The sequence below is a fragment of the Neovison vison genome, chromosome 11 (genome assembly GCF_020171115.1).
Source record: "Neovison vison isolate M4711 chromosome 11, ASM_NN_V1, whole genome shotgun sequence".
Classification (NCBI taxonomy): domain Eukaryota; kingdom Metazoa; phylum Chordata; class Mammalia; order Carnivora; family Mustelidae; genus Neogale; species Neogale vison.
This window is the reverse complement of record NC_058101.1, coordinates 87663981-87684859: the sequence shown is the minus strand read 5'-3', so window position 1 is coordinate 87684859 and position 20879 is coordinate 87663981. Positions and strand designations below refer to the sequence as shown.

At 37.3% G+C, this 20879-nt stretch overlaps 2 protein-coding genes across 3 annotated transcripts in view; one reads left to right on the top strand and one right to left on the bottom strand.

Annotated features, from left to right (window-relative positions):
* Nucleotides 1-654, top strand: part of FGF2 (fibroblast growth factor 2) — a 61379-nt gene extending 60725 nt beyond the window's left edge. The window contains 1 exon segment of the mRNA XM_044225958.1: nt 276-654. Coding sequence (XP_044081893.1) covers nt 276-461 — 186 coding nt within the window. The 3' untranslated portion in view covers nt 462-654.
* A 6-nt stretch (nt 655-660) lies between these two features.
* Nucleotides 661-20879, bottom strand: part of NUDT6 (nudix hydrolase 6) — a 42406-nt gene continuing 22187 nt past the window's right edge. For both annotated transcript variants that reach the window (XM_044224063.1, XM_044224064.1), the window contains exons 4-5: nt 5651-5705; nt 661-1328 (exon numbers count right to left, since the gene is read on the bottom strand). In XM_044224063.1, coding sequence (XP_044079998.1) covers nt 931-1328; nt 5651-5705 — 453 coding nt within the window. In that variant the 3' untranslated portion in view covers nt 661-930. The remainder of the gene's footprint in view (nt 1329-5650; nt 5706-20879) is intronic.

Sequence of the window (20879 nt, the reverse complement as noted above, 5' to 3'; positions counted from 1 at the left end):
CCTGGTCTGTTCCCTTGGCGGGGCTGGAGAAGGTCCTTGGATTCTTCATCTGAGGAGGCATCTGAAAGCTCTTCTGCTGACTTGCTGTGTTCCTTCCTGCACCCCACCGCTGAGCTAAATTCTGTTAAACTTTTGGTCTGTTGAATCTTGCAAACTAGTTTGTCCCTCTCAAGCAAAGAGCACTGCTGCTGGTTGAGCAGAACGGGCAGTATAGTGTCATAAGTATTTCATATGAAAATATAAAAGTAACTACTAATTTTTCCTTTATTTTTCAGAAATGTGTTACTGACGAGTGTTTCTTCTTTGAGCGATTGGAGTCTAATAACTACAATACTTACCGGTCAAGGAAATACTCCAGTTGGTATGTGGCACTGAAACGAACAGGGCAGTATAAACTTGGACCCAAAACAGGACCTGGGCAGAAAGCTATACTTTTTCTTCCAATGTCTGCTAAGAGCTGATCTTAACGGCAGCATCTGATCTCATGTCACATGGAAGAAGACATATGTTTTTGAAATTTGTTAATGAAAGAAAAGAAAAAAAAATGTGTACAGCTATCTGCTCAGTTTGGATGAATGGTCAGATAACCTTTTTATCTAAGAGTAAACATTTAACCATTGCCTTACTAAAGAAAAGCAACAAAAATTTCCGGAAAATGTATAGACTTCCACCTTTTGTATTGCATTTTCCTTTATCCAGTGAAGCTTGCTTAGTGCTACAATCTTTTTCATACATTTGCTTCCTTTGGAAAGAGGCCTTTAAAATTTGCAAGTTTTCGTCAAACAAGTTTTCTTATGAAAATTATAAGCATTAGAATATTAAAGTCAGATATTTAGTTAACCCCAAATGTCCACTACTTTTTATAGTACGGCACACATTATTCTGCATGTGCAATTTACTTAAAATTTTTTAAAACATGTAACTATGGATTTAATCCATTCCTGTCATAGTTCTGTAATTGGCTGGCAGTTCCTTGTGATAGAGTTTATAGAACAAGCCTGTGTAAACTGCCGGAAGTTCTTCCATGGTGAAATCAATCTTGTCAAACCCTTCTCTGTATCCATAGAGCAGCAGCCTAGCAACTCTGCTGGTGATGGGAGTTGTATTTTCAGTCTTGGCCAGGTCACTGAGATCCATCCATTCACACCTTAAGCATTCATGCTGGCAAAAATCTATGGTGAATGAATGTGGCTTTAAGCGACAGATGATATACATATCTGACTTCCCAAAAGCTCCAGGATTGGTATGCTGTTGCCGAATGCTCAGGAGGGACCTGAATTCTGATCTTATACCAGTCTCTTCAAAAACTTCTCGAACTGCTGTGTCTCCTATATAAAAGAAAGATGTACAAATCAGTAAGAATCACATTTTTAGAATTTTAATCATCAAAGATTTTCAGATAAAGTAGCATTATCTAAAGGTTGAGAAGTAAAAAACCATCCTAAGAAAGTGTTCAACATAAACTCTTTGCCTTCTGGACATCCTGAAACACCAAAGAATTTTCTTACCAGTGTACATCGTAGAAGCTTTTGAAATATTGAATATTTCTTTGGCTGCTATGTGCAGGCTTACCTACCTGTATACTTTGGGAGTCACATTTTTAACTTCTTCTGGCTCTATTTCCCAAAAATTGAAAACACAGGTTCCTGCAGTTAATATTCCCACATATTTCATTATTGAAATATGTTTGTGATATGATATATATGATATATTTCATTATTGAAATATATCAGTTTGTGGTCATACATCAAAACCGCCCAAACTTGTACATATCAGTATTGAGAAAAAGTGATTCATTCTTCCTCACAAGTCTGTAGAGCTACAGAATGTATTGAGCTGTGAACAGTTCAAATCCTTCCCGGTGATCCTGGGTGGGGCTGTCAAGCCTCTGACATCTAGAGCAGTTTCATTTATAACCATTCTGTTATGCTCCCCTAGTTATCCTGTCAGTAGAATCCCAGTATGGTAATTTTTGGCATTTCCTTTGTTCCTTGAGATTCCAAAGAACTATTTTGTAAAACTATTTGTAAAAACAAACTTGTATTAAGAAAGTTTGTAAAAACAAACTTTGTATTAAGAAAGGTTTTGTATTAATGTCTTGTAATTTACAGAATTTTATAATACGACAAAGGTTTCACATTTTATAAGGTTGGTTATTTTCAATATTATGCAAATTTCTGGAGCAGGATTTTGGTTGCCATTAACATTTTTGCGGTTGCTTTTCCTAAATCTCCAGAACAACCCCCTAAATGGGCTTTCTCTAATTCTGGGATGTTCTGTCACTGTCTCCCAGAGTAGTCATGAGAAATTCTTTAAAAAGCTGTGTTCTTTGCTCAGTTTGCTGGAAGCTTTCCAATTTCACAATTGCCACAGGCATAGATTTTTGTTCAAAGACCTCTATTCAATGCTGTGTCCTTGTTTGTAAAATAGAAAATTATATTTGCCTTCTCAGTAGTCCTACTGGTGAAGAATAGGTAAGGAAGGGGAAGTCAAGGAAAAAACAATCTCAATTTTCACATATTCTGACTATAGATTGTCTTAATTGCCTACATATGCTTGTGGGTGTGTCTCCTCCCCACCCCCGCCCCACTAAGAAACTGCTCTGGAAATATGCACAGGAAAAGCAAAGTGTTCTAAAATATAAGACATTTGTCTGCCATTTTGAACTACATGCTGACTTCCCCTTCCCTTGAGGTTTGCCATAGATTAAAACAGTAAGTTCTAACCATGTTTAAACTAAAAACATGAAAGAATGTATGTGAATAAAAGGAAAACCTTTCTTAATACAAATAATTTTCAGCTCGGAATACAATATATGATTGTTATTAAATCTGGTAGATTTAATAAATCTGAGATTGTGGTACTAGTCTTAAATTTGCTGATTTCACTTAGCTATTGTTTAAATGTTTATTTTTTTTAACACCTTGAAAAATGACCATGGGGGTTCTGTTAAACTTTTAGTACCACTAGTCCAAAGTCTGGCATTTCATTTGGAGTCTAGCCTTTTTATGTATCATGGAGGCACAGGACAGACGGAGTGGATCTACCCTACTAAGCAGTCACCTTAGCAGCTGATTGGAAGTCAGCACTGCCTCCATAGTTTGATCAGTTTAATTTGAATCAGCATATCATTGGCTGCACTAAAAACTGAATGAGTAGATAAGTGTTTTTCCAATCAGGGTATGAATGACTCCTTCCACCTCAAGATGGAAATCTTTACCCCAAGGTTTTTTTGACAAGAATTTTTAAAAAAATTTTATGCAGATAAACTGCTTTATTCTGTTGTACTTTTATTTTAATGTACTGTAAGATGAACTGAAATAACATTTACTGTTTTATATGTTTAAAGAACCAAGAAGGTTTTGTTTTTATTTTTGCCGATTGAGAGCTATGTTTAAATATGTCACACAGTGTTTTGTTTAGTTACAGGACAGTGAAATGGAATTTATTTTGTTATTTCTATTTTGTAATATTTAACAATAGGATTAGGTTGAAATAGGAAAGACTGTGCAGCTTGTGGGTTTTCCTGGCGTTTCCCTCTGATTCTGGTGCACTGATGAGCTCTGAGCAGCCCCCACTGCTTTATGGTCCTTTGACCATGCAGGAGATTCTCTTCCTGTCGATGGTAGTGAATTTTTTTAGGAAGGCAATGTCTCTATTTTTAACCTTGTAGATACTTTCGTACTATTAGGGTATTAAAGCCCGAAGATTGCATTCTGTTTTGTATATGACCCCCTTAGTTTTTTTAAGCACTATGGATAAGAGTGTTTCATTTACCTAGTATTATCAAAGAATGAAGGATTCCAAACAAATGCGTTTCCCAGTTAACTAGTGTTTCTCAGTTAACTAGTATTTACTACTTAAGAGCTAATATGAATGTGTGCACATTTGTGATGGCTGTATTCCTAAAGTATATTACATACTTTCCTAAATATGGAGTTTAAAGAAAATAATTTTGATAATTATTGTGTAATTTGACTTTATCCTTAAGAATAATCTATTGTGTTGGAAGACGGAAATGCTCTAATATAGACAGACATAATCCTTCAGAACTCTATTGTCAGTTATCATTTCTAGCTGTTTCAGGATTTTATCAGGATTTTATCAGCTTTAATTAATAATACTCCTACACAATACAAGGAATGCCAGTGGCTGTTTTTCTTATAACTCCTCCTGGCTAAATAGGTGGGTTGTTGTACCAACCACGAATACTTAATTCAGAGTTCACTTTTTTTTTTTTTTTTTAATCTGGACATGAAGAGTTCTGGAGTATACTTAAAACTAAAACTACGCATACTTGGCTTGGAAATGTGCTTCTTCATTTGCATTAAAATGTAAGTATCTTGAAAATTCACAAAATCTGAAAAAACTCAAAAGGAAAAAGTCAACTGACTTTTTGAGATGGCAAGATGCAGAGGAGGAAGCTAAACATACCTCCTGTAGCCTGATTTTTGCCTAATATAAATTGGGTAAGGATGTAAAACATAAATTTAATTAGCTCACACACACTCTCATATATCACATAAGGGTAGTGTGAGATTAATTAGGTGTTCCAAAAGAAACGGCCCTCTCTTTTAGCACTTGTACCACCACGAAATCTTTCTACGGAAGACCCAAGCAATGGACTCTAAGCAGAAGATCCATAAGTACCTGAAAACCAAAATTTGCTATGGATAAATCTCATTGTAGTAAATTTATTTATGGTTTGTTAGGAGTTGGCTATGTACTGTGTATAGGGCATTTTAATCTGTGTAACATTTTTAAAAAATGAAGTTTCAAGTATATATACGTTTTCAAATAAAATATTTAAAGATAACTTAGGAAGTTGCCTTTATATATAAATGTTGGCTAAAGAGGGGACATGCATATAGAGGAAAAATCATGGAAAATTACAGTGATACCAAATGAGGCATCTATTGATTTCTTATGACGCAGACTGCATTTGACCCAGTCAAAGGTCAGGAATAGGGAGGAAAACTTCGTTTTTATTCTTTCTTCTATTTATTGTAGATTCAGTAACATAGAGTTCTTAGCTTATGTCACAGTTCTGTTTGAAATACTGAGCTCAGGAAGTTGCTTTAAGGAATTCTCAGTTGAGACTCACTTGTATGAGACATTTTATTACATTTTGGCTTCCTGACTATTTAAAATAAATAGTAGACAGAATTTTTATAGAGGGGAATTAAGTCACTACTGCTCTTTAACTGAGTTTATAAATACTTATTTTGAAGTTCATTGAAAAGTTATTTAAAAGTTATTTCATCCTTGTGTGGTGAAATGGTCAAGAATTTGTGTTTTCTTATAGTTTAATTCCAGGAACAATATTAGTCATATCCAAAATCACCCTTAATGCTAAACCTTACTAATGTATATACAAAGCTTTTTATTTTCAAACAAATTACTCTAGAAGCAACCCTAAGCAAAATAGGTGGTATGCTCCTAATAGTATTTTTTTATACTAGTGAGATAAGTTGTAATATTACAAGTTTTGCTGCTAATTTTATATAAGCCCTGAAGTAACTTCTCTGAAATTTCTCAGTCTAAACCCATTAGAAAATTTAAAATCTTATTTTCAGCTATAGAGCAAACAAAGTAAACATAAATTTCCGAACATTTCCAAGCCAATTAAAAATATGTAAGGTATACATACCAATATCTTCTCCAGGCTCTGACAGGCCTCCTGGAAACTTCCACATATTTTTCAACTGCAATATAAAGTCAGAAAATAAAGTTAACATAGCTTCATTCACTAACACATACATAGAGACCCCACAAAATCCACCCATAATTGGTCAATGCGTTGAGAATTTATCTTTTGGTAATAGCATGCAAATTTCCTTCACCTTCCTTTTTCTACCCTTCTTCTTCTTGCGTGGGGGAAACTGGTTACCTAAGAAATCTTTTCCTACCTTTTTCTTCAGGAAATAGAAGTGGTTTTGTTTGGTTAATGTGATAAATTCTGTATGAATAAAACAGTGGAGGGAAATATCTACTGAATTTGTGTAATTTTAAAAATTTTGCTGCTAGTTAACTATTAACATATAGATGGATCTTACAGATGCTGCTATAAATAAGTAGAAAGTACAGTATAAATTTAATAACTAAAGTATGCTATTTTTAATTTTCACATTTATTTTCTGTATTGTGTGTCTAATCAGATTTCTCTTGTTCTGTGTGATGATTTTATGTAAATATGTAATTGCTTTTCATGGGTAGTATGAATAAATTTGATTAGTTTAAGCTTGAATTGTTTTCTGTGTTTGTGTGTATCATTTCATATTTTGGTGTGGGGCAGGTGGGAAGATATGTTCTTAGAGTGAGAGCACATATGGAAAAAGTGATTATAAATATTAAATGGCATGGGACAATATTCTGAAGGCAGACATGGCTTTCTTCCTGTTACAATTCTGTTATATATATATATCTATGAACATGACAAACTGCAGAATGAAAAATTATTATGTACTTATAAAGGTCCTACAGCTTGGAAACTGTACACTTCAAGCTTCATTCATAAAATAGGTTTATGGACCTTTTACTGGTATGCTTTTTGACCCACTCATTTCCTGGATGAGTGCTTCATAAAGAATGTGTCATTTCCCAACTGTTCTAAGTTGGAGACCAATGGCATGGTTCCCAGTTTCCACAGACTGTTGATTATGTGGGTATAGAATTCAGGCTTTCCATCCTTCCCCATCTGGCTCAGACTTGAGATTAATTTATAAAGCATATTTTATTAATGTATAAATATATCTCTATGCATATCTCTACATTAATACACTGTCTTTGGGATTTTGTTTTGAAATCATTCCAGAAGCTATTTCTATAAAAACTATCCAGTCCTTTTCCTGATACAATGTTAGATTTCACCACCATAAATTCTATTTCTAACAAAAGAAATGTTATAATGGGGGCAGAAAATGCTTCCCCCAAACAATAACTTAAAATCTTTATCTAGACTTGACTATAGAGACTATTGATTAAATTATGAACTTACTAGAAGGGGGAAAATTATAGATATAAGGACTACAAACAGCTTAAATTAATTTCATTTTATTATTTCATAAAACACAGGTATGGAAAGATTAACTATATATTTTTGTGGTACTCTGTGGCATTTTCTGGCACCACTTGGGTTTAAAGAGCTTATGTGTAAAAACTTTCTCCTCTCTTGCAGAAAGCTTGAGCCTGTACTTAGTTCAAAGTGGTAGATAGAAAGGCTTAAGTTAAGCGGTTTGGAAAACCTGGTTATGTTGCAGATATGATCAGTGGAGGGTTGAGTTTATCTTCTCACCTTTTTTAGTATTAAAACAAACTTCCACTTAGGTCTAATTTTGATGTTGTTAAAGATTTATTTATTTGGGAGAGAGTCTGTGTGTGCAGGGTTGGGGGAATGGGGGTGGCAGAAGGAGAGAGGCAGGGACAGGGAAAGAAGCAGACTCCCCTGAGCATGAAGCCCGACTCAGGGCTTAATCTCACAACACTGGGATCACAACCTGAGTCAAAATCAAGAGTTGGATGCTTAACCGACTGAACCACCCAGGCACTCCTTCCCATTTAGGTCTTTAATCTATTTTGAGTCTTTGTATATAGTGTCAAAAAGTGGTCCAATTTTATTCTTTGACATGTAGCTCTCCATTTTCCTAGCGCCATTTATTGAAGACACTGTCTTTCTCCATTGTATATTCTTGCCTCCTTTGTCATAAATTAATTGAGCATATAATTTTGGGTTAATTAAAAAAATTCCCATTAACTGGGCTTAGCAATACAAATAATAATAAGACCAATTTCCAGGGAAAATGGTGGAGTAAGAGGACCATAACCTCGTCTCATCCCAACCCACACCTAGCTAACACAAGAAGTACCCAGCAGTTTGATGCTATTGCACCTCTGATAAATCCCTGGGAAACAGAAGGACAGCACCCAGCAGTCTGATGCTATCACACCTCTGGCAAATGCCTGGTCTGACTCAACTCAAGCCCAAGGCAGCCCCAGACTGGCACAACAACATAGGGATCAAACTCTGACCCCACAACAGAAGGAGAGAGCCATGCTTAGACTATTGCAAAAGCCACTCAATTACAACAGCAGGGCACATGGCAATACACATAAGAGACACCCCTGAAGAGTAAGTTCTGGTGAACAGGGCCCTCCAGGACCTTTTCTTCAAAAGGCCACTACTTTCAAGAGCAGGAGACATAACTGAATTTTGAAACACACAGACAGACACAGGAAGTCAGACAAAATGAGGAGAGAGAGGAATACGTTCCAAATGAAAGAACAGGCCAAAATCACAGCAAGAAACTAAATGAAACAGAGATAAGAAATATGTGTGATAGAGAGTTTAAAGTAATGGTCATAAAGATACTGGACTTGAGAAAAGAGTTGGGGACCTCAATGAGACACTCAAGAGATAAAAAACATATGAAAGAACCAATCAGAGATGAATAGAAGAACTGAAATTAAAAATACACTAGGTGGAATAAATAGTAGACTAGAGGAAGCAGAAGAATGGATAAGCAACCTGGAGGACAGAGTAATGGAAAACAATCAAGCTGAACAGGAGGGAGAAAAAGTAATAACAGAAAATGAACACAGGGAACTTAGCAATACTATCAAGCATTTTAACATTCACATAGATGTCCCAGAAGAAGTGAGAACAGGGGGCAGAGAATTTATTTGAAGAAGTAATAGCTGAAAACTTCCTGAATCTGGGGAAGGTAACAGAAATCCAGATGTAGGAGTCACAGAGAACCTTTAACAAAAGCAAATTAAGAAGGTCCACACAAAGACACATAGTAATTAAAATGGTAAAAAGTAATGATATAGAATTTTACAAGCAGCAAAAGAAAGCAATTTAGAATTACAGAAATTAATGCACAATATAGCAAGACCAGACACTCCTTCTCCATGTACCACTACATTTTTCTTAGTAACACCTACCACCAACTTACACATTATTTATTCATTTATTATTTGTATCTTATTCATTTGAATTTAGGATGTAGAAATTTCACTTTGTTCACTAATCTTTGCGTAGTGCTTAGAACAGAGCCTGCAAAATAGTATATGTAGTATCAGTAATCTTTAGTGAATGAATGCATAGGCGCCTACTATTAACTCAGTTCTTTAGTCACTGTTAAGTTTTTTATTTCAAAGGATTGGCATATATAGATAGGAAAGGAGAAAGGATGAATTTTAAGGGTCATTTTTGGATTTGTGTTTCAGTGTATGCATATGCTTGGGGTGAAGGTTAAACTTTCCTCTACAAGAAACACTTTGCACTATTCCTAGGGAGAATGAGGCACTTAAGGGAAAGGAGAAAAACTGGCTCAGATGTCTGAAAATAATGCTATTATTTATGGTTAATAGCTATCATTCATGCTTAAATTCCACTTAATACCACAATTACAGAACTTAGATATGATTCAGTGTCTCACTTTGCAGTTTTTATTACAATATTGAACTATACACAAATACTGTTTTTTATATTTTATTGCTCAAAAGATACTGTCATAACTTAAAAAGAGGTAAAAACCCTAAGCAGGAGTATCATTCTTACTTAATTCATAAGTCTTATATAATTTGAATTTGTCCTATTAGCAAGGAGGATCACAGTTAGATTCTGAAAAGTAGCACTTTCTCATTCTTAAAGAACCAATCATTAGCAAGTTTGAAAATCAGCAAATGAAGAGATTAGAAGCTCAGTGTTATCGTTTACTGGCTCTCTAACTTGCTTGTACCTTAATCACCTGGGGGTGCTTCTTAACACAAAATTGCTGAGCCGCATTCCCAGCATTTCTGATTCATCAGGTCAGGAGTGAGGCCTAAGAATGTGCATTTCTAGTAAGTTGATGCTGCTATTGTCTCTCAGCTCTACCCTCCACGCTCTTCCTTCCCTCCTCCAATACTGGAGCTGGGACCCATCCAACCAGCCTCTGCTTTGCCAGCTCACTCCCTCTGAGGCTCCAGGAACAGACTGCAAGGCTGGAGTAGGAAGAAGGGACCAGCCCTTTCTGTCTGCCTCCTCTGGGCTTTCCGTACGCTTGTGGCTCTGGATTGCCTTAGAAATGCCGCTTCCTTCTGGCAATAGCAGTTCCTTTCCAGAGCATCGGCCAAATGCAGTTTGCAATTCTCCTAGAATTTCCAACATAAACTTCACTGTGCACCCCTTCCCCAGAGCCACCAGGCAGCTGAAGCCTCCTTTTCAGGGGTGTGGGTTCTAGGCCCTTTTGAGTTCAAAGATACCAGCAGCAGCTGAATAGCATTTCTTATTTTGCATTAGCTATGTGTAGCCCCAAATGAAGAGACATATAATCCACCAGAATGGCATAAAGATTACGTTAAACTGAAGACATCTGAGATATAGCAAGATGAAGAAAGAAGCCTTTTCTGAGTTGCCCTTATCCGGTTAAAGGCAGAACTTTCTGAAAAGAAGCTGCCATACACTCCTTGCTGCCAGCTTCCAGCCAGGAAGGAAACAAATGTTTAGCACTCAGATGGGCCACAGCGTAATCAAACATCAGAAGCTGCCATATGTATTTAACACAGAAGTCCTATTTCTCACTTCCCCTTTTCCTGATATACAAACCCCTACTCCTGGTTGTTCAGGGAGTACTCCCCAAACTTTCATATTAATCTGCTGTCAGTTAATTCACAGGCTCCTCAAGCACCTAAGCTGGTAGAGGAAAAGTTCTTCGTAAGAGTACTTTAAGACTTAACTCTGGTTATGTTTCCCAGCCCATGAAATGAGGATGATAATAGGTTGCTATGATGTTTAAAGTAGCTACATAACATAGAGCACAAGTCATAATCTTTTTACTGGTGTAGGGTCAAGCCTCAATTCTGATGACTGCTGATTAATCAGGGTGGTGGCTGCTGAAAACTGGGGTAGTTGTGGCAATTTCTTAAAACAATAAAAAAGTTTGCTATATCTACTGACTCTTTCATGAATGATTTCTCTGTAACATGAGATGCTGTCAAATAGCATTTTTCCCACAGAACTTTTTCCAAATTGAAGTCAATTCTCTCAAACCCTACTGCTGCTCTATCAACTAAATTTATTTAATATTCTAAATCCCCTATTGTCACTTCAACATTCCTCAAAGCATCTTCACCAAGGGTCCATTCCATCTCAAGATTCAAGATGGCTACATACACAACAGATTTTCAATGTAGATGAAAAATTCTTATACTGGAACATTTTCAATTTGCCCAGGTATATCAGAGGATTCAGTAGCTATGGCAGCTGTAGCCTTAAAAAATGTATTTCTTAAATAATAAGACTTGGAAGCTGATATGAATCCTCGATCCGTGGGCTACACAATGGATCTTGTATTAGCAGGCATGAAAACAACATGCATCTCATTGTACATTTCCATCAGAGCTCTTGCATGAACAGGTGCACTGTCAATAAGCAGTCATATTTCAAAACGAGTATTTTTTTCTGAGCAGCAATTCTTAGCAGTGGACTTGAAATATTTGGTAAAACTATGTTGTAAACATTTTACATTTAGACTTTATTGCTCCATTTATAGACCACAGGTAGAGTAGATTTAGCATAATTCTTAAATGCTTTGGGGAGTTCCACCAAGATTGCAGAGAAGTGGGGGACTTCTTTACAACTGGTCCCTGAATTTAGCCAGAAATCTACCAAGCCACCCTGATCCCACCCATGAAATCAGCCTGAGATGTAAGATTATATGTCTGGATCTCCATGGGGGCAGAGGATCATCAGTCAAAAGGTACACAAGATGTAGCTGGGATTGTGCAGACAGATATCAGAGGATAAACAGAAGAGGGAGGGAGCCACCAGAAGCAAGCCACTGGAAAGTAATACACCAGTACAAATGTGCCCTGCACTTGGGGACCCACAATAGCTTGGAGACCAGAGGCTGCAAGACCGGAAGGGACTGATAACAGGGCTCAAACAGAACAAAGGGGCTTAAGGGGCAAATGCTGGGGACTGGGTGGTTGTAGGTACAGACCTAAGCCCATGGTCCAGGGACCAGCTGCAGCCATCACCGCCAATCAGGGAGGGACTTGAGTCAGTGGTCCCTGGGGCTGGTGGCTGGGTTCTGCTGCAGCCACGAGGACCCAGCTTGGACTGGAGCCCATGGTTCTGGGAACGGCAGCCACCTTGCCCGCACCAGGATCACTCTCAGTTTTGGTGGCACGGGGTACAGAGACAACTGGGGGCCTCGGTCAACAACTGAGAGGGTTGCTGGGGTGTGCACTGCCTGTGGGAGCTTAAAATCCATGAAAACACATTTAGAGAAATAAATGATGCCATGAAACATTCCAATGTCACAGTTATAGGGATCCCTGAGGGGGTGGAGAGAGAGAGAGGACTAGAAGATATAGCTGACCAAATCATAGCTGAGAACTTCCCTAATCTGGACTATGAAATAAGCATTTGTGTCCTAGAGGAAGAGAGACTCCTTCCCAAGATCAAGGAGACCAGATCAACCCCCAGGCATGTAATAGTAAAACTCGCAAATCTTAGGACCAAGGAAACCATTTTAAGGGCAGTTAGGGGGAAGAAATTCCTTAGGCACAGAGGGAAAAACATCAGAATAATGTCAGACCTGACCACAGAGATCTGGTAAGCCAGAAAGGGCTGTCAAGACATATTCAGAGTACTAAATGAAAAGACTATGCAGCCAAGAATTCTTTATCCGGCAAGGAGCTTCTAGGACTGGCAGAAACAGAAAGAATGTGACCACTAAGCCAGTCTTGCAAGAAATATTAAGGGGGGTTTTACAAAAGGATAAAGACCCAAGAGTGATATAGAACAGAAATATACAGAGACAATCTATAGAAATAAGGACTTCAGAAACAATAACAATAAAATCTTATCTTTCAATAATCACTCTAAATATGAATGGTCTAAATGCTCCCATAAAACGGAATGGCTGATGACTGGATAAAAAGATAGGATCCATCCATACGCTATCTTCAAGAGACTTATTTTGAACCCAAAGATACATCTAGACTGAAAGTGAAGGGATGAAGAACTATCTTTCATGCCAACGGACCTCAAAAGAAAGCTAGTATAGCAATTCTCATATCAGACAAATTCAATTTTAGGCTAAAGACCGTAGTTAGTTAGAGATACAGAAGGACACTATATCATTCTTAAAGGGTCTATCCAACAAGAAGATCTAACAATTGTAAATATCTATGCCCCCAACATGGGAGATGCGAACTACATAAGCCAACTGTTAACCAAAATAAAGAGACATATTGACAATAGTACATTAATTTTAGGAGACCTCAACACTCCACTCTCCGTAATAGATGATCTAAGCAGAAAATCAACAAAAAAACAAGAGCTTTGAATGATACACTGGACCAATGGACCTCACAGATATATACAAAACATTCCACCCTAAAACAACAGAATACTCATTCTTCTCGAGGGCACATGGAACTTTCTCTAGAATGACCACGTATTGGGTCACAATTCAGGTCTCAACTGATACCAAAAGACTGAGATTATTCCCTGCATATTCTCAGACCACAATGCTTTGAAACTGGAACTCAATCACAAGAAAAAGTTTGGAAGAAACTCAAACGCTTAGAAGCTAAAGACCATTCTGCTCAAGAATTTTTGGGTCAATCTGAAATCAAAGAACTTAAACAATTCATGGAAACCAATGAGAATGAAGACACATTGAGCCAAAACCTATGGGATATGGCAAAGGTAGTCCTAAGAGGGAAATACCTAGCCATCCAAGCCTCACTCAAAAAAAAAAAAGAAAAGAAAAATCCCAAACAGACAAAATATCTTTACACCTTAAGAAACTGGAGAATCAACAACAAATTAAACCTAACTCATGCATGAGATGGGAAATAATTAAGATTAGAGCAGAGATTGGGGTGCCTGGGTGGCTCAGTGGGTTAAAGCCTCTGCCTTCGGCTCAGGTCATGATCCCAATATCCTGGGATTGAGCCCCACATCAGTCTCTCTGCTCAGCAGGGAGCCTGCTTCCTCCTCTCTCTCTCTGCCTGCCTCTCTGCCTACTTGTGATCTCTGTCAAATGAATAAATAATCTTAAAAGAAAATTAGAGCAGAGATCAATGAATTAGAAACCAGAGATACAGTAGAACATATTAATGAAACTAGAAACTGGTTCTCTGAAAGAATTAATAAGATAGATAAACCTCTGGCCAGACAAATCCAAAAGAAAAGAGAAAGTACCCAAATTAATAAAATTATGAATGAAAGGGGAGAGATCATGGCTAACACCAGGAAATAGAAACAATTATCAGAAATTATTAGCAACAGCTATATGACAACAAATTAAGCAACCTGAAAGAAATGGATGCACTCCTGGAAACCTATACATGACCAAGACTGAAACAGGAAGAAACTGACAACCTGAATAGACCCATAACCAGTAATGAGATTGAAGCAGTGATCAAAAACCTCCCAAAAAAACAACAGTCCAGGGCCTGACGGATTCCCTGGGGAATTCCACCAAACATTCGAAGAAGAAATAATAGCTATTCTCCTGAAGCTGTTTAAAAAAATGGAAATGAAGAAATACTTCCAGACTCCTTCTATGAAGCCAGCATTACTTTGATCCCCAAACCAGGCAAAGACCCAAAAAGGAGAATTTCAGATCAATATCCCTGATGAATATGGATGCCAAAATTCTCAACAACATTCTAGCTAATAGAATCCAATAGTACCTTGAAAGGATTATCCACCATGACCAGGTGGGATTTATCCCTGAGATGCAAAGGTGGTTCAACATTCATAAATCAATCAATGTGACAGAACACATAAATAAGAGAAGAGACAAGAACCACATGGTTCTCTCAATTGACACAGAAAAAACATTTGACAAAATACAGAATCCTTTCCTGATTAAAACTCTTCATAGTATACGGATAGAGGGAACGTTCCTCAACTTAATAAAATCCATCTATGAAAAACCCCATGTATGAAAAAACAATATGAAAAAATATTATTCCCAATGGGGAAAAGCTGATAGTCTTCCAATTGAGATCAGGAACACAAGGATGCCCACTCTTGCCACTATTGTTCAAAATAGTACTAGAAGTCCTAGCAACAGCAATCACAACAAAAAGAAATAAAAAATATTCAACTTGGCAAAGAAGTCAAACTCTCTCTCTTCGCAGATGACATGATACTTTATGTGGAAAACCCAAAACACTCCATCCCCAAATTATAAGAACTCATACAACAATTCAATAATGTGGCAGGATACAAAACCAATGCACAGAAATCTTTTGCTTTCTTAGACACTAACAATGAAGCTGTAGAAAGAGAAATTAGAGAATCAATTCCATTTACAATAGCACGAAAACACATAAGATACCTTGGAATAAACCTAACCAAAGAAGTAAAGGATCTATACTCGAGGAACTACAGAAAACTCATGAAAAAAATTGTATAAGGCAATTATCTTATTATCTTTCCATCTTAAAAAGATAGAAAAACATTCCATGCTCATGGATCGAGAGAATAAACATTATTAAAATGTCTATGATGCCTAGAGCAATCTATACTTCCAACACCATCCAGATCAAAATACCAACTGTATTTTTCAAAGTGCTGGAACAAATCCTAAAATTTGTATGGAACCATAAAAAAACCCAAATCGCCATGGAAATGTTGAAAAAGAAAAACTAAGGTGGGGGTATCACGTTGCCTGATTTCAAGCTATGTTGCAAAGCTGTGATCATCAAGACAGTATGGTACTGGCATAAAAACAGACACATAGATCAGTAGAACAGAATAGAGAGCCCAGATATGGACTCTCAACTCTCTGGTCAATTAATCTTCGACAAAGCAGGAAAAAATATCCAATGAAAAAAAGTCTCTTCAATAAATGGTACTGGGAAAATTGGACAGTTATATACAGAAGAATGAAACTCGACCATTCTTTTACATCATACACAAAAATAAACTCAAAATGGATGAAAGACCTCAATGTGAGAAAGGAATCCATCAAAATCCTAGAGGAGAACATAGGCAGTAACCTCTTTGACACTGGCCACAGCAACTTCTTTCAGGACATGTTTCTAAAGGCAAGGGAAATAAATGAAAGAGAAAATGGGCTTTTGGGACTTCATCAAGAGAAAATGCTTCTGCATAGCAAAGGAAACAGTCAACAAAACAAAGAAGCAACCCACAGAATGGAAGAAGATATTTGCAAATGACACTACAGACAAAGGACTGATAGCCAAGATCTATAAAGAACTTCTCAAACTCAACACCCAAAAACCAAATAATCAAGTTAAAAAATGGGCAGAGACATGAATAGACACTTCCCCAAAGAAGACATACAAAAGATGGAATGGCAAAAATTGACAAGGCAAGAAACAACAAATGTTGGAGAAGTTGTGGAGAAAGTGAAACCCTCTTACAGTGTTGGTGGGAATGCAAGTTGGTGCAGCTACTTTGAAAACATTGTGGAGATTCCTCAAAAAATTAAAAATAGAGCTACGCTATTAAAAATAGAGCTACCACAAAGATACAGATGTAGAGAAAAGAAGGGCCATATGTACCCCAATGTTCATAGCAGCAATGTCCATAACAGCCAAACTGTGGAAAGAGCCGAGATGCCCTTCAACAGATGAATGGATAAAAGAGATGTGGTCCATATACACAATGGAATATTACTCAGCCATCGGAAAGGATGAATAGCCAACTTTTGCATCAACATGGGTGGGACTGGAGGCGATTATGCTAGTGAAATAGGTCAAGAAGAGAAAGTCTATTATCATATGGTTTCACTTATTTGTGGAACATAATGGATAGCATGGAGGACATTAGAAGAAGGAAGGGAAAAATGAAGAAGGGGAGAAATCGGAGTGGGAGATGAACCATGAGAGGCTATGGACACTGGAAAATAAACTGAGGGTTTTAGAAGGGAGGGGTGGGAGGAAGGGTGAGCCTGGTGATAGGTACTAAGGAGGGCATGGATTACATTGAGCACAGGTGTTATACATAAACAATGAATAATGGAACACTATATCAAAAACTAAGGATGTACTGTATGGTGACTAACAGAATAAAAATAGATAAATAAATAAATAAAAATAAAAACATGCCAAAAAAAAATTAAAGGCCTTGGGATTTTTATAATGGTAAATGGACACTGGTTTCAACTTAGAGTCACTAGCTGCATTAGCCCCTAACAAGAATGTAAATCTGGCATTTGAAGCTTGAAGCCAGGCATTGACTTTTCCTCTCTGGTTAGTGAAGTTCTAGATGGCATCTTCTCCCAATAGAAGACTGTTTCATCTACATTGAAAGCCTGTTTCTTAGGATAGCCACCTTCATTAATGATCTGAGCTAGATCTTCTGGATAACTTGCTCTAGCTTCTGTATCAGTACTTGCTGCCTCATCTTGAACATTTATGTCATGGAGATGGCTTCTTTCCTTAAACCTATGAACCAACCTCTGCTAGCTTCAAACTTTTCTGTGGCTTCCTCACCTCTGTCAGCCCCCAGAGAACTGAAGAGAGTGAGGACCTTGCTCTGGATTAGGCTTTGTCTTAAGGGAATGTTGTGGCTGCTTTGATCTTCTATTCAGCCCACTGAAACTTTATCCATATCAGCAATAAGGCTGTTTCACTTTCTTATCATTTGTGTGTTCACTGGAGTAGCACTTTTCACTTCCTTCTAGGACTACTCCTTTAGCATTTGCAACTTGGTTAACTGTTCTGTGTCAGAGGTCTAACTTTCACCCTGTCTTGGGTTTCAACATGGCTACTAAGCTTAATCATTTCTAACTTTTGATTTAAAGTGAGAGATGTGTGACATTTCTTTTCACTTGAACACTTGGAGGCCACTGCAGGGTTATTAGCCTAATTTCAAATTATTGTGACTTGTAGAATAGGAAGGCCTGAGGGGATAGAGAGGGAAAGAGAGAGATATAGAGAGGTGGGGGGTGCAGAGGAATGGCTGGTAGGTGGAGCTGTTAGGACACACACAACATTTATCGATTAGGTCTGTGGTCTTATATGGGCACACTTTGTGGTGGCCCAGAACAATTACAATAATAACATCAAAGATCAAAAATCACAGATCACCATAACAAATACAGTAATAATGAAAAAGTTTGAAATGTTGTGAGAATTGCCAAAATATAACAAGAGACATGAAGTGAGCAAATGCTGTTGGACAAATGGCACTGACAGATCTTGATGGTTGCCACAAACCTTCAATTTGTAAAAAACACAATATCTTGGGAGACAATAAAGCAGTATACTATGCCTGTACATAGTTTTGACTATTGTCCTATTTTAAAAGTATAACTCAACTCAATTCTTTCCTTTTGATCTACTGTAATACATATCACTCTAGAAACTGATTTCTACAAACTGAACCTGTTAAATCATTTTTCTCGGCAGGTTTTGCAAGGAAAAAAACAACTTACCTCCAAAAACATCACATTGTATAGGTTTGGGGTAAGACAGTTCAGCTATAGCTATACTTCAGCTATAGCTGCCAGGGAAGCTTCTTTTCTAAGACTGCAACCAATTTTTAAATTATTAGACCTAGGTTTGTTTATGAATTTCTGTATTTTAAAAAAACAAGTAACTACATAGCTTCTATTTGATAGCTCAGCCAACTCTGAAAAACTGCTTAGAGTGGAGTAATCATATTAGTCTGGCTGTTAAATAAGAACAAGAGATCAAAATTGTTGAAGAGGAAGGGAATAAATTACTTTATCAGGGAAACAAGCTCAGAATGGCTAAGCTGCCATTGAATATCCCTTGGCTGGTCAAGTTGGCAGATGCTGATCATAATTCGGCTTTCAAATGTCAAACACACACATACAAAGTAAAAAAAGTAGAATAAAGGATCAGAGATCTAGGTCTCCATGTATAGAGCCAATTTCTTCTCTAAATGATATATCTTGTACCAAAATGGAGAATGTTTATATAATTAATAATTGAACTTCCTTCCAAAAGGTAACCTACATACAGAGAATAAGAGAACTCATGTTCCCCCACATTCTATAAAATGTTAACTTTCATTACTACACGTAGAATTTGGGGCACAACTGAAGTTTAACATGTTCTAAAACAATTAAGCTCAAGCTTTTCTAAAAAGGACACATACATATTCACAATCCATGAACTGCACCAGACAAAAAGCTCTCTGGGTATTTATCTTGCATTCCTTTTTTTTTTTTAGAGAGAGAGAGCGTGCATGCATGCACACACCTGCGTGCATAACTTGGGGGGAGGGGCAGGGGAAGAGAGAGAGAGAGAGAATCTTAAGCAGGCTCCATGCCCATTGTGGAGCCCAAAGCAGGGCTCAATTCCATGACCTAAGATCTAATCCCTTGACCTAACCCCTGACCCAAGATCAAGAGTTAGATGCTTCACTGAGCCACCCAGGTGCCCCATCTTCCATTCCTAAAGTGGTATCAGAGAAGTCCTCACTTCCAAATAGTTTACTTCAAAGAATGGTTAACTGATTCAGATCTAGACATGTGAAGAATATAGATTATTATGATTCAACTATTATCATGTCTCAACTCCTCCAACCTCTTTGGCCTATGACAGACAACAGGTGTGTGTTAGTCTTCTTATTTTTCAACTATTTCATCCCTGTCAACTATTTATACCGATGATGCCTGAAATTATTTTCCTTTTATCCTTTATGTTTTTAGAACATTGTAATCAGTTCTCTCTTTCATATGTTTGGTATGTACCTATTTTTCTTGGAGTGGCACCGTGCTATATGGCATGACTCCACAGAGCACAATTTTATAGAATAGATAGAACTGTAGCTGTATGGAAGCCATGGAAAGTCCCCCCACAAAACCTCTTAAAGAGACCAGTGGGGCTAGGCCATGCAATCTTAGACTCAGAATATCAATATCTTCCTTGTATCCACTCCTGTGGATGACAGGCACTGCTTAGAGCTTACTGTGGGTAATGATGGTGGAAATTGTAAAAGAAATTCATTATTTAATATGTTTCAGCTCACACACCTTTTTCGTACACAATAACTCATCAGAAGGAATGAGAAGAAATGTCTGGGTACTCCCACTTAAACATCTCTTTCAACTTCACCTCATATTCTCTGTAATGAATTCATCATTTACCCTCTACCAATATCCCTGTATCTATAGAGATACCCTTACTCCAGTCCCACCCTCAACTCAAAAATACCAAGTGATTTAAAACTCTTCTTTTTCTTAACTGACAAATTAACTGTCATCCAATCTAACATTTAAGAGTGGACCAGAATTTTGCCATCATTGCATAAGGGTAAGAGATGGAGGTGAGGAGGTGAAATTACCTGATTTATTTCTTTTCTCATTGTATACCAACAGAAAGACTGCTGGGGTACCTGAGTGGCTCAGTCATTAAGCATCTGCCTTCAGCTCAGGTCATGATCCCAGGATCCTGCATCATGGGAAGCATGCCCTGCATCGAGCTCCCCTGCTCAGTGGGAAGCCTGCCTCTCCCTTCCTCACTCCCCCTGCTTGTGTTCCTTCTCTTGTTGTTTCTCTCTCTGTCAAATAAATAAAATATTAAAAAAAGAAAGACTTACAGACTGTTTTTAAAGGCTTTAAAGGCTTAAAGATTGTTAAAGATTGGGAAGGTGAAAAGAAAGCCAGAGTAGCAATACTCATATTGGGCAATTAGACTTTAAGGCAGACATTTAAACAAGAACAATATATAATAATAAAGGGAACAATCCAACAATAAGATATAACAATTGTAAATATTTGTTCACCCAACATGGGACACCCAAGTACATAAAACAGCTAATAACAAATATAAAAGAACTAATCGAAAATAATACAATAATGGTATGGAACTTTAACACCCCACTTACATCAATGGACAGATCATCTAAGCAGAAAATCAAAAAG